The following is a 12,400-nucleotide window of genomic DNA, read 5'->3' as shown; positions in this document are numbered from 1 at the left end:
ACAATGGTTGGAGCAAGCTACACTGCAGGCGCTGTGACTCGATACTATTCCCTAAGGCGGACGCAAGATGGGGATGACCGTACTTCTCGGGGGGACTATTTTGGGTGCTGAACTGGTTTACGATGCCGCATGCGGGCGGGATGGGACGATTGGCTCCTGTATGCCACGCACTTGATAATGTAGCACTGAGTACGTGTGATTGTACCCAAATTGTGATGAGCTGCTCGATGTGGAGGCGTATCGTCATTGCTTGTCATATGTACACAATAGTGAGTGATGTTGTTTTAAGTTTGTTTTTGAAAACTGCAAATAAAAAGAATTAAAAAAAAAAAAAAAAAAAGTGTCAAGTAGGAAGTCTTCCTCAACTGGATCACTGTGTAACTCCCCCCCATGATAATGTGCCGCCCGTTGTAACAAGTGGTGGAACCCCAGGGAGTCCTCCGGTGGAGATGGCCTGGGTGGATAAAGATCATCCTGAGGCACATCTGGGACATCTGGATTGTGATAATCCTCCCATGGGTCTGGTGTTCCCGGAGGAGTGGGGTCCTGTGGTGCATCTGTTGGATCATAATATGGATCCCCTTGGTCATCAGGGTCTGGAGACGGGGTTGGAGAGCGATGAGGCAAGGGTGGAGAAGGTGGAGGCGGAGATGGGGGAGGTGGAGGTGGTGGAGGTGGTGGGGAGGGTACTCTGAAGGGGGATGTGGCAGAGTCCTTCCGTTTTGGCGGTGGAGGAGGAGCTGGCCTGTCTAAATGTCTTTTCCTGGAAGACAAAGTCAAATGTCCAGTCTTTGGATCCTTTGTTAAAGTCTTTTGACGAGGATCTGGCATGAATAGCTCCTCCGGCACCGATTCCTTTGTCGGTGCCGATGTTTTCGGAGCCGACGGCTTCGTTGGTTTATCCGTGCCATGCTTTTTCGGGGCCTCCGATTTTTTGTTCGGTGCCGAGGCAGGCTTCGGCACGGGAGCGTCGGTGCCGAGGGATTTATGTTTTGTCGGCATTGAGAGGCCAGGTTTCGACACCGATGGCTTCGGAACGGAGCTTGGTGTGGTTTTCTTCGGTGCCAAAGGGTGTTTTTCGGCGTCGCTAGTAGGCTGGCTCGAGCCCGAGCCGCCGGGAGACTTATGATGCCTCTTCACCGGGCCCGAAGGTGGGGTGATGGAAGCGGTATGCTTGGTTTTCCCTAGGCCCGGAGGCGAAGGTGTAACCGGAGTCTCTTTTGGTATGGGCGCGGGAGGGGGTAGAGTACTCACGACCCTCTGCGCCGGTGTGATCTCCTCCACGTCGGAGTCGTCGGCTTCGGAAGTGCTGACGACATCGTCCTCCTGTTCGGTGTGCTGCTGTCCCGAAGCTCCGGTGTCTTCTCCGAAGATGTCAGGTGGAGCCGAGGTCGATGAGTGCGCCATGGTGCGTCGAGCTCGTCGATCCCGAATAGTCTTTTTCGATCGAAAAGACTTGCAGGCGGGGCAGTCTCGGGCCTCGTGTTCAGGAGAGAGGCAGAGGTTGCACACCTGATGTAGATCGGTGTGGGGAAATTTAGACCCACATTTTGGGCACTTCTTGAAGGGAGTCCTTTCCATCGGCCGAGACCGGAGTCGAGATAGGCCTGAAGGCCGCTGCCTGGAATCGAGAAAGTGCCGAAGAGAGAGATGAAGAAGATGATTTCGTCTGAAGAATCTCGATGGACGAGGATTTTTCGTCGAAGGTCGAACTGGAAAGGTTCGAAGCCGGAGCACGAAGTATGACATCCGAGCCCGATGGCGGAAAAAAACAATCTGAGGATGGAGCCGAAGCCCATGCGCAGTACGGACCGAAGGAGGAGTCACCGAACTCGTGACTTCCAAACATTGTCCAAGAAGAAAAACAAACTGCAAACATCCGGGCCCAACACCAGATGGCGATCTATGCACAGTGTATAATCTGCAGCTCATATGCCTCGAACATATATTTTCTACAAACCTCTCTGATAAGCAAGAAACGGCATGCCAAAGTGTCTGGTACATACACTGGAGTGCATAAACACAAATGATTTTGAATGCACATGTTCAAGCAACCAAACAAGATAAACTCACCCCTAACTTTAGGCTTCCATCCTCTAAGATTCAGTGCGCTCAACTCTAAATCAATATTAAAAATGTAATGGCAGATGCACAGCAGTGTTAATACGTACCTTTTTATCTGTTTCCATGGAGGAATGCTCAGCGCTAGGCAAAAGGAATGCAATAGTGGCGACAAGAATCTGCAGAAAATGAAATCAAGTCAAAATCCATGATAACACAAAGGGGGACTCAGAATATTTGGTTCAATCTTTTCATAAACTTTTAAGACTTGACCTTGTTGACCCACTAAAGAGAAAAATCTAGCTGGAATTTCACCATTACCAAAGTTTATACAAAAAAATCTCCAGTGAAATTCGTTGGACGCAAATGCTTTAAACAATAATCCTTGTCAACAAACCCGGCAACTGGTTTCGTTTCACTATTTGTCGACAAGCCCAGCCCTACAACATTCCTGTTAGATCAAAACTCAGTTTATGGATACCCAATATTTTATTTTTTTACTTATAACAATGTAAGGATAATTAACTGAAATTGGTAAATCATATTTTTTATTATTTTATTTATTTGATCAAATTCAAAGTCAAAAGTACTTTATTCGGTTAAAAATCAATAACCATAAAAGCAACAGATAAAAAATTTACAATTAAAATGGCTCAGTACACAGTTTTTATAGCAAGGGCAAAGCACAAAATTTTCTATAGGGACAGTTAAAATTTATCCATCCATCGATTTTCGGAGTTTAAAAACATTTAAAAAATTCTGACAATGAAGCAACAATAAATACAGTGTCCATTCTTTGCAATTCTAAAAACGCTGGGCGGCATCCATTTACCTTCATCTCTTTTAGGATTGGGACAATAAATTTCCTACGGGGCAAAGTGTAAAATCTACAGAAAAACAACACATGAATATCAGATTGCAGAGATAATTCATCACATGGGCATAAGCACAATACTTTAGACTAGGAGTTAATTACTGGGAATGTTAATAATCTAAAAACAATGTTAAATCTGAAACGTGTAAGACAAAATCTATCGTAATTTGACATAGGGAAGCATAAGTATGGTTGTAATTTAGCACCGCTTAATATCAACTGATGGTAGCAAACCGTCTTTTTCTTTATTTCCTCTAACAATCTTTTTTCCCTGAGGTGTTCCATACACAGTTTTTTCAATAGTTTTCTGGATATGTGTGCCATTAAAAGTGGATCCTCAAAGTACTGTTGACAGTGAATTTCTGTCAAGAAGGATTTCACATAATTTAACCATTTAAAAACATTGGCATTTTCGAGTTGTAGCACATCCTGAAGTATGGCACGGTTTACAACACACTCATTGACAGTCCAAACCCTATGCCACAATAAGATGGGCTGAATTCTTATTGTATCTGAGATATATGGCTGTCCCAGCTCCTCGTGACAGTTAAGGGTTGCAATACTATCGGGTACCGCATGAACTTATTTTCAGTTAATTGCATAACGTTTATGTTAGCATACCCCCGGAGTCCTGATCCATACAAAGCCACCGATTTACACGTTGCATTATAAATGGTTAGAGTTTCCCTAATGGGCTTCTTTCCCAACTTTTGTACAAAACTCTTTAGGGCCATTATTGTCTTTGAGAACAAAAGAGTTCTTGCCCTTATAGCGCTTGTCCATGAACCAGTCTCATGAAACAAGATGCCTAAGTAAGGGAAGGTGGGCGTGTTTTCTAAAGGTGCGTTATTTATAAACATAGTTTTCATTTGCTTCTTAGATCGTGTTCCACAGTTCATGGTAAAGGTTTTACTACAGTTGATTTTCAAATCTAAACTGGACATGAACTTATTAAAGGATGCTATCAAGTTTTGGAGGGCAATGGGTGTTCGCGCCAAATAAAACAGCATCGTCCGCATACAAGAGCGCAGGGATACACCTATTACCAACAATAGGCACGTCCCTGCACTCCTGCAGTAGACGATGCTCCAACCCGTTTATGTAGATCAGGAATAGAAAAGGCGCCAGGACGCATCCCTGGCGTACTCCGCCTCCTATCCCAAAAGATCTACTACATTCCCCCCCTCTTCCATAGCGCACAGTAGCTGTAGCCCCAGAGTACAGCTCCCTCAAGAAGCAAATAATCGGATCTTCCACGCCCATCCCTTGCATCAGTTCCCATAGTTTGTTATGGGACACACAGTCAAAAGCCGAAGTAAGGTCGACAAAGGCAAAATATAGGCGCTCCCTTTTTTATCGATATATACTTCTGCTGGACAAAAAATAAATGTAAGCACTGCTCAATAGTTCCTATGCCCCTTTGAAAACCAAACTGTAGATCACTTATTACCCCATTATCCTCCGCCCAGTTTTGTAATTTAGCTAAAATAACTCTACCGAGGATTTTTATGGATGAGTCAAGTAGGGATATTGGCCTATAGCATGCACAGTTTTGCCTATCTCCCTTCTTGTAGATGGGGACTATGATAGATGTAAACCATGACGGACTTAGACCCCTCGCTAATGCTGCATTAAAAGAGCTGAACCAGAATGGGGCCCCAGATGTCACTATTAGTTTTATACAGATCAGCTGGGATCCCATCTGGGCCTGCTGCCTTTCCACTCTTTGTAGCTTTCAAACTCAATAGGACCTCAGGCAGGGTGACGACTACTTTTTCGGCATCCCCCCCTTTCTCGCATAGAACCTCAAGCGGAGTAACCGCTACTTTTTGGACATCCACCCCTTTCTCATATATTAAGTTAGAAACTTTTTGGGGGCTTTGTTCTAAGCACATATAGAGGGTGGAGAAATGTGTGACCCAGTCATCTTCACTAATTGAGGGCCTTAGTGCATGCATTATCAAACCATCTTCTACCATTCTTGGGCCTGTTCCTAGAAACCGCCCTCAGGCTCTCCTTAATGGTGGCTGCAATAATATTAAAATGCTCTATTATATTTTCACTCTTAGAATTTTCATCCAGGCAAATTCTAAAGCTATCTGTACAGGTGTTAACCAGTTTAGCTAAGAATTCATCCGGAACCACCTTGCTCCACTTAAGCGTATACCCATTTTGTCTCCCCAGCAAAACGTCCGGGGCTGCCTGCATTTGCAACTTATCATATTGGCATGCCGTAAATGGGATATCAACTTCAAGTACTTGTGGGTAATGATCACTCAATGGTGACTCATGAATCTTAAAGCTAGAGATCCTGTATCCATGATTATTTGAACAGATAATAAAATCAATGGTAGTCGATGCTCCCCTACCAATAAAGGTCGGACAAATGGTGTTGGTCGCATAGCCAGTTCATTTACATATCCCAAATCACAATTAAATAATATCTCATTTAACAAATCCCCAGTTAAAGTATGATCAAAATGTGTGAGGTTTATGTCTTGCTCTAGCATTAGACCGCAAATTCCTTATTGACCCTTATTGCAAAGATGACAGTTAAAATCCCCCCCCCCATAGGATCATTACTTCCCTCTCCTTACTGTCTATTTCGCCTTGTAGATCATCATTTAACCTTTTCACAATATCCTGAATTGCGCTACTTGGGATATTGTTATAGAAGTTAACAATAATAAAACTGGTCCCAGTTTTAGTATCTATCAATATTTTGTGATAGAAACTACACTCTGAGTGGAAACGAACCCTCTCATATGGTATGCAATTTGAGAGGTACGTAATTAGACCGCCCTTAGGTCTCCCGTGTGTTCCTCCTACTGCAGGAGTGCAGTAAGTTTTATAACCAATTAAATGTATGGGCTCAATGGTCCAGGTTTCTTGCAAGGCCACAATATCCATACTATCTATGACAGTTTCCCAAGAGGGATTAGAAATTTTCTGCTTTAAGCCTTCCACATTCCAAAACTTCACGGTACAGATTTCTTTATGACTAGGTATTACTGTCTCATCCATGTCAACATAACCCCTATCAATCCCATTAATTTCAAATGTAGTTTTACCCGGGATTTCTATTGGCCTGGAGATCTGATTTTGGCTACTTTTAAGGCATGATCCCTTTTTGCATTTAACATACTCCTTCACCACCATTTTGGACGAATTAGCCAATTCATTAGTTACTGACAACGTCTTATTACTCACACTACTGATAGTCGTGTCAGACATTTCCTGTGATGAACTATTCACTAATGAATTTAAAGGAATGTTTACAGATGACAACGGATCAAGAAATTCTTCATGCTCCGGGCGTCAGTCAACCATCTCCAGTGGGCTGAACCTATTATGGCATGGGTAGAAAGGTGGAACAAACTGTACGCCTGGCCATTCTCCGCAATACTGCCGGCCATCCTTTTGATTGCTCCCAGCCCTTCGCTGTATTAGGGTCCATCTGTCATCTCCCCTCCCTCCCTGACTATTGGGATTTGGGTCCCTATACATATCATGCCTCCTCCCTTCCCTGGGACAATTCACGTCCAAGGTCCAGCTCCATCTGTCATCTGGCTGTTCAGCTGGCGTATAAAAGTAAGACAGAGGTCTAGCCATAATCGACAAACCCTGATTTCTAGGAACCCCCCGACAGATGTAATCTACTGTTCGCGGGTTTTCAAAAGTTATGACCACACAGTCCCCCTGTGATCTTTTCCTATTATAACCCACCCAAGGAACCCTTTGAACCATTAAGATGTTACTGGCTAATGCTGAAGGTATAGGGTAATTAGAATGTAACCAATGTATCACCTTATTTCTAAGTGCTTCGTAGGGTTCCGTAGTCTGAGGAACCAATTCCGGGACCCCTGTTAAGATTACCACGTAGGGGCATGCATCTGGTGGTAAATTGATGCTTCTACGTTTTTCGGGTTTCTCATGTTGTACTTTATCGGGGTTATGAGTGGGTGCACAGGGAGAAACTGTTGTACATAAGATTGCTTCGGTAGCCGAGGTTGGTTTGAAACCATCTATACTTACTACCTGGCCGATGGTATTTTGCACGGGTTTAGGGAGGGGGGTTTTAAGGGTTCTTTTTTTCCCTTCCGCCCATTTATTATTGATTATCGGCGGTTTATCCACCGGTACGATTTCATGATTTACCCTTTTTTCCTGGCTACTATACTGTGCTTTTATATCTTTCTGCAACGCCTGGAATAACTTCTCTATGCCATGAAGCCTCTCTTCTAAGGGAGTAAGTAAAGATTTAATTAGCGTTGTCAAGGTATATATCAAAGGGTCCTCCCTTTCTACACGTACACCTGTACTATTAGCAGTATAACTCTTAGAAAAAATATCAGCTAATGTATCATCTAGTGTAGTGTCATCTATAATAGCCAAGGGCATTGTCTTGTACCCGCCCTCTTCTTTCTCGGAGTCAGACCCATTTATTTCCCCCGCAGGCTCTTTGCTACTCTCCTCTCTGGTACCACCCGTCTTAGCTACTTTGACTTTTACTTTCTTGCCAATCCACTTATTATTTTGAGCACACTTATTTTTTGGAATTGCCCCCTGCCTTTTTCCTCTCAGTTGTCTATTTAAAGACTCAGCCTGAGTGTCTAAATATACCCCAGTCGTGTTTTTTTCCATGGAATATAATGGTTGAGGACCAGAGGGGATCGGATTTTGGAGGGCCGGCTGAGTGTCAGCGATATTATGTTCCTCCGCATGTGTCTGCAGGGGGGCAGATTCAGATAAAGCATTTTCAGGACTACGTGCCACAGCTATGTTGCTCAACGATGACCTCTTGGCAAATGCTAGGTCTTGGGATACACTTCTCTCCATTAGTACTATCCCCTGATCTATCAGAGAGTTAGTGCGTACTATGAAGTCATCGAGTGTTCCCGTCAACTTTACCCCCCCAACCGCGGCCTTACTTCTCGTTTCCCGTGTGGTCATTTTATATGGACTGTTTTCAAGCATATGCAAAACAGGAGCGATCCTGGCTAAAGGTGATGAGATTATAAAAAATCAACTAAAGGAAAATCAAAACATACAAATGTAGCCACGGGTTATGACTGACAAGATATAGTGTTAGACAATATCAAGGGGGCCCCAGAAAGAAGAACTGTAAAAGATCGAGACAATGATTAATATGAAGGGCTTACAATTCCTTAGTCTTTCGTCTGATGATGGTCCAGGGTCACTGGCCCAGCCCAGTCTCCTCGGGCCACAGAGGGCCCGCCCTTTGCCCGGGCTTAGCCCGGCGCTGCCCGCACGCTGTTCCCGCGACGCGGGAGGTGAGCTGGAATTTAAAGCGCCTCCTGGCGCGTGAGCTGCGTTTCCGGGTTCCGCCTTCCGGCGCTTAGGAGCCTGGGAAATGGAGTCCCCTCCGGGAGGGGGAAGAGCAACAGCAACAGGACGGCCCAAAAAAAAACAGGTAGGTTTCAATGTCCCAGATTTAGCCACTGACCAGCTTAGGCGCCCCAGTTAGCTAATGTTCCAGAATTTCTAGGGTTCAAAAAGTCACAATCTCATTTTTTATCTGTTCTTTTTGTAGCGTGTCTGTCTGTTTGTTAGTCGGAGAAAAACCACGCCTCTTCCAGTTCTCCACTTTTCTAATCGCTGGGCCCCAACACCATGCAGGACCTCCAAGCAGCTGTTGCCACAGGTGAAACCCGGCCGGATCCTCCACTCCCAGCCGAACAGCCGACCAGCAAACAGCAAAAACCAAACTCTCTATGGCTCCGTGCCCCTGAAAATCAATATCCAGCTGGCGGGAGTAGTTCTCCGATTCCAGCCGCGGGAAAGCCACAGGGCTGCGAAGCCACCGAGAACGCGGCCGGGAATGCAGCCGCTGCGTCCAGAAATGTAAATGCGGCAAAATTCAGCAGCCGCAGCAGTCCTTGGCGTCAGTTTTCGCCTCACCAAAACTGTGGGGCCGTGAAGCCGCCGGGAATGCAGCCGCCGCGTCCAGAAATGTAACCGCGGTGAATTTCAGCAGCCACAGTAGTCCTTGCCATCCGTGTTATCAAACTGCTGGCAACGTGCCCCGAAGTTCAACTCACGCCTTTCTCCAGAAGGTGGAGGGACCCTTCAACTTGGCGGCAAAGCTCTCGTAGTTTCTCCCTCACACCACAGAATAAACACGCGCGATCAAATTCAGTAACATGTAGTTGGTAGCTTTCCATTGTTCTTCATTATGTTGAGTCCAAATGTTTAGCTGCCTCAGACAGAATATGAAGGCAACCACCCCTGGCTCATAAGAAGCAAAGAAGCTTTTAAGACCTCCACACCATTTTTGGAATACATCACCCATACATCCTCAAATGAAACCTGGTGTATATGCTTCAAGCATAATAACATTTAGACAAGATTCTAGATAACACACAAAGACCAGAGGCAAAAAAGTTATGAGTAGGAGTAGAATTTGGTGAAATGAAGATTTAGAGTAACTTATTACCATTACTGTACCCCCTTGTCCCTGACCTGATCACATATTCTCACTAAAGAAGGCTGTCCCAAAAGAAATCCCCAGTCAATGATCGAAAAGACCAGAGGGGAATACCAGGCAAGAATCAGATTAATGGGGCTCTCTGAATAATGCATATATTAAATACTCATACATACAGAAGAAATGGATTAGTATAAACAATGACCACCCTAACCATGTGCCCAAGCTAAAAGATAAGAGTGACCTATGAACACAAGCATCTTTCAGGGAGCATACATTCATTTGTCCAATAGGCTTGTAATTTGTTTTTCATTTCATGGAATAGGGTGGCTGAAAGGCGTAAGGATGAGTTTATAATATGGGCCACTGTTTTCAAATGTAAACGTGGCACCTATCTAGATTAAATGAGTTAAGTTAAGTCATAGGGGGTGCATGTGACAGACCGGTATTAACCTTCCTGTTGTAAATTATGAAGTTGTTTCGTGTCATCGCACACAGTAATCATATTAACTCACATTGTACATGTTCAGTTCACTTTCCCTTTTTGTTATTCCAGCATTCCCTCTTTTCCCACAACCTCCATCCTTCCCTGTTGCTGGTACAGTCCACATTCGGTTTTAAAAGTTGGAACGGTTATTTCACTAAAGAGTGTTGAAAAGAGCTGTGGCCTTCGGTTTGTCGCTTATCAATTTTGAATAAAGTTATTCAATTCAACGATTCTGAAAGCTCTTCTTTATTTGGAACACTGGCGACGAGGATGAGATACGAACGCACAAGTTACTTACATTCGGTAACGATACATCTGTAAAAAACATTAGTTAGTTAGATTCCTTATCTTAGAATATCCCCAGGCGTCAGGGTGGATCTGGAAAGATTTTTTGTCAGCAGTACCCTTGAGCGTCGGTAGGAGTCGTCTGCGAATCCGCGTCCGTCGTCGGCGTCGTGATCGCCGAGATGACGTCGGAGTACTTAGACACCGTTCTCATGCGCTGACGTCAGTTCTGTACATAGCTTTCCACGCCAGGAACGCAGAGCCATGCAAGAAACCGACACTGGTGCCATGCAAGAAACCGACACTGGTGCCATGAAACTAGGACATTGAAGGGGATGACCTTAACCCTAGATATCGGTTTGCAGAACGGGGAGGATGGGTGGGGTGGTAAGGAATCTAACTAACTAATGTTCCTTACAGATATATCATTACTGAAGGTAAGTAACTTCATCTGAAAGAAACACATTAGTTAGATTCCTTACCTTAGAATAGATACCCCAGCAATACCAACCCCGGTGGTGGGTCTGCGAACCAAGATCACACCAGGAAGTCCTGGAGAACGGAACGGCCAAAGAAGCAGACTCTCCGGACTTGGCTGTCCAGGCAGTAATGCTTGGCAAACGTGTGCAGCGAGGCCCACGTTACTGACTGACAAATGTCCTGCAGAGGGACTCCCCGTCCCAAGGCAGTAGTAGCTGCTGTGGCCCGAGTGAAATGGGTCCTCAGCCCCACAGGAGGATCCTTCTAGCCAAGGAATAACAGACCTTAATGCACAAAACGACCCACCGAGAGATGGTTCGCTTGTGCACTGCCTGCCCCTTCTTACCGCCCACTTAGCCAACCAAGAGTTGGTCGTCCACCGGAACTGTTTTGTGCGGTCCAGAAAGAAGGAGAGTGCACGTTTTGGGTCCAGATGGTGGAGCCTCTCTTCCTCTTTCGAGGGATGCGGAGGCGGAAAGAAGGTGGGTAAGGTAACAGACTGCCCGATGTGAAAGGCAGTAACCACCTTAGGAAGAAAAGAAGAGTCCTCAGAGCAACCTTGTCCTGATGGACAGAGAGGAAAGGAGGCTTAGAAGAAAGAGCCTGGAGGTCACTCACTCTTCTGGCAGAGGTGATGGCAACAAGGAAAGGAGTCTTGAGAGTCAGAAGACGAAGAGGGAGGTTATGAAGTGCCTCAAAGGGAGCGCACATCAGATAGGTTAACACCAGATTCAAGTCCCACTGAGGCATTACAAAGGGGACAGGAGGAAACATGTGAGTAATGCCTTTTAAGAATCTATTTACAACAGGGGACTTGAAAAGAGAAGGCTCATCAGGAAGCCTTAAGATGGCAGAAACAGCTGAAAGATATCCCTTGATGGTGCCCAGAGCAGAGCCCTGCTGGGCCAGGGAAAGAAGAAAGAGGAGAACCTGAGAAAGAGGGGCGGAAAGGGGATCCACAGCTGTGCACCATGCCACAAATTTGTTCCACCTGCAGGCGTATACCACTTTAGTAGAGGGACGCCTGGCTGCCAGAATGATATCAGAGACTTCAGGAGGCAAGTCAAATGGCATCAACTGCCGCCGCTCAATCTCCACGCATGGAGGTGGAGGCTGGACAGGTTCGTGTGGAGGACCATCCCCTGCTGGTGCGACAGAAGGTCCTCCTGAAGAGGCAGTTGAATCGGGGGATCGATTGACAGACTGAGTAGCTCGGGATACCAGTATCTTCGTGCCCAATCCAGAGCCACAAGGATGACTTGGGCCCCGTCACCCCTGATCTTCTTCAGCACTCTGGGCAGAAGTGGTATAGGCGGAAAGGCGTATAACAGACCGCAACTCCACTCGTGACGAAAAGCGTCTCCGAGCGACTGCCGCCTTGGAAATTCCAACGCGCAGAACTGATGACATTGCGCGTTCTCTTCGGTGGCGAGTAGATCTAACCAAGGCTCTCCCCACTGCCGAAAGCGGCCTTGCGCCACGTCCGAGTGCAGACGCCATTCGTGATACATCATGCACCACCGGCTGAGTTTGTCCGCCCTGGCGTTCAGAGAGCCCGCCAGGTGTTGAACCACCATGGTGATGCCCTGATGTTCCAGCCATGTCCAGAGGCGCAGAGCCTCCTGACAAAGGGTCCACGACCCCACCCCGTCCTGTTTGTTGCAATACCACATGGCGGTGGAGTTGTCCGTGAACACTTGCACTACACTTCCCCGGACAGAGGGAAGGAATGCCTTCAGTGCAAGCCGGATCGCCCGCAGCTTCA

The 12,400-nt window shown here is 45.9% G+C and overlaps 1 protein-coding gene across 7 annotated transcripts in view; it reads right to left on the bottom strand.

Annotated features, from left to right (window-relative positions):
- The window catches only part of RALGAPA2 (Ral GTPase activating protein catalytic subunit alpha 2), a 1,855,355-nt gene that overhangs the window by 742,337 nt on the left and 1,100,618 nt on the right, over positions 1–12,400 (bottom strand). For all 7 annotated transcript variants that reach the window (XM_085612413.1, XM_085612412.1, XM_085612410.1 and 4 more), the window contains one exon: positions 2,172–2,240. In XM_085612413.1, coding sequence (XP_085468539.1) covers positions 2,172–2,240 — 69 coding nt within the window. The remainder of the gene's footprint in view (positions 1–2,171; positions 2,241–12,400) is intronic.

This window comes from Triturus cristatus, chromosome 6, assembly GCF_964204655.1.
Source record: "Triturus cristatus chromosome 6, aTriCri1.1, whole genome shotgun sequence".
Lineage (NCBI taxonomy): Eukaryota > Metazoa > Chordata > Amphibia > Caudata > Salamandridae > Triturus > Triturus cristatus.
This window is presented reverse-complemented; position numbering and strand designations above follow the sequence as displayed.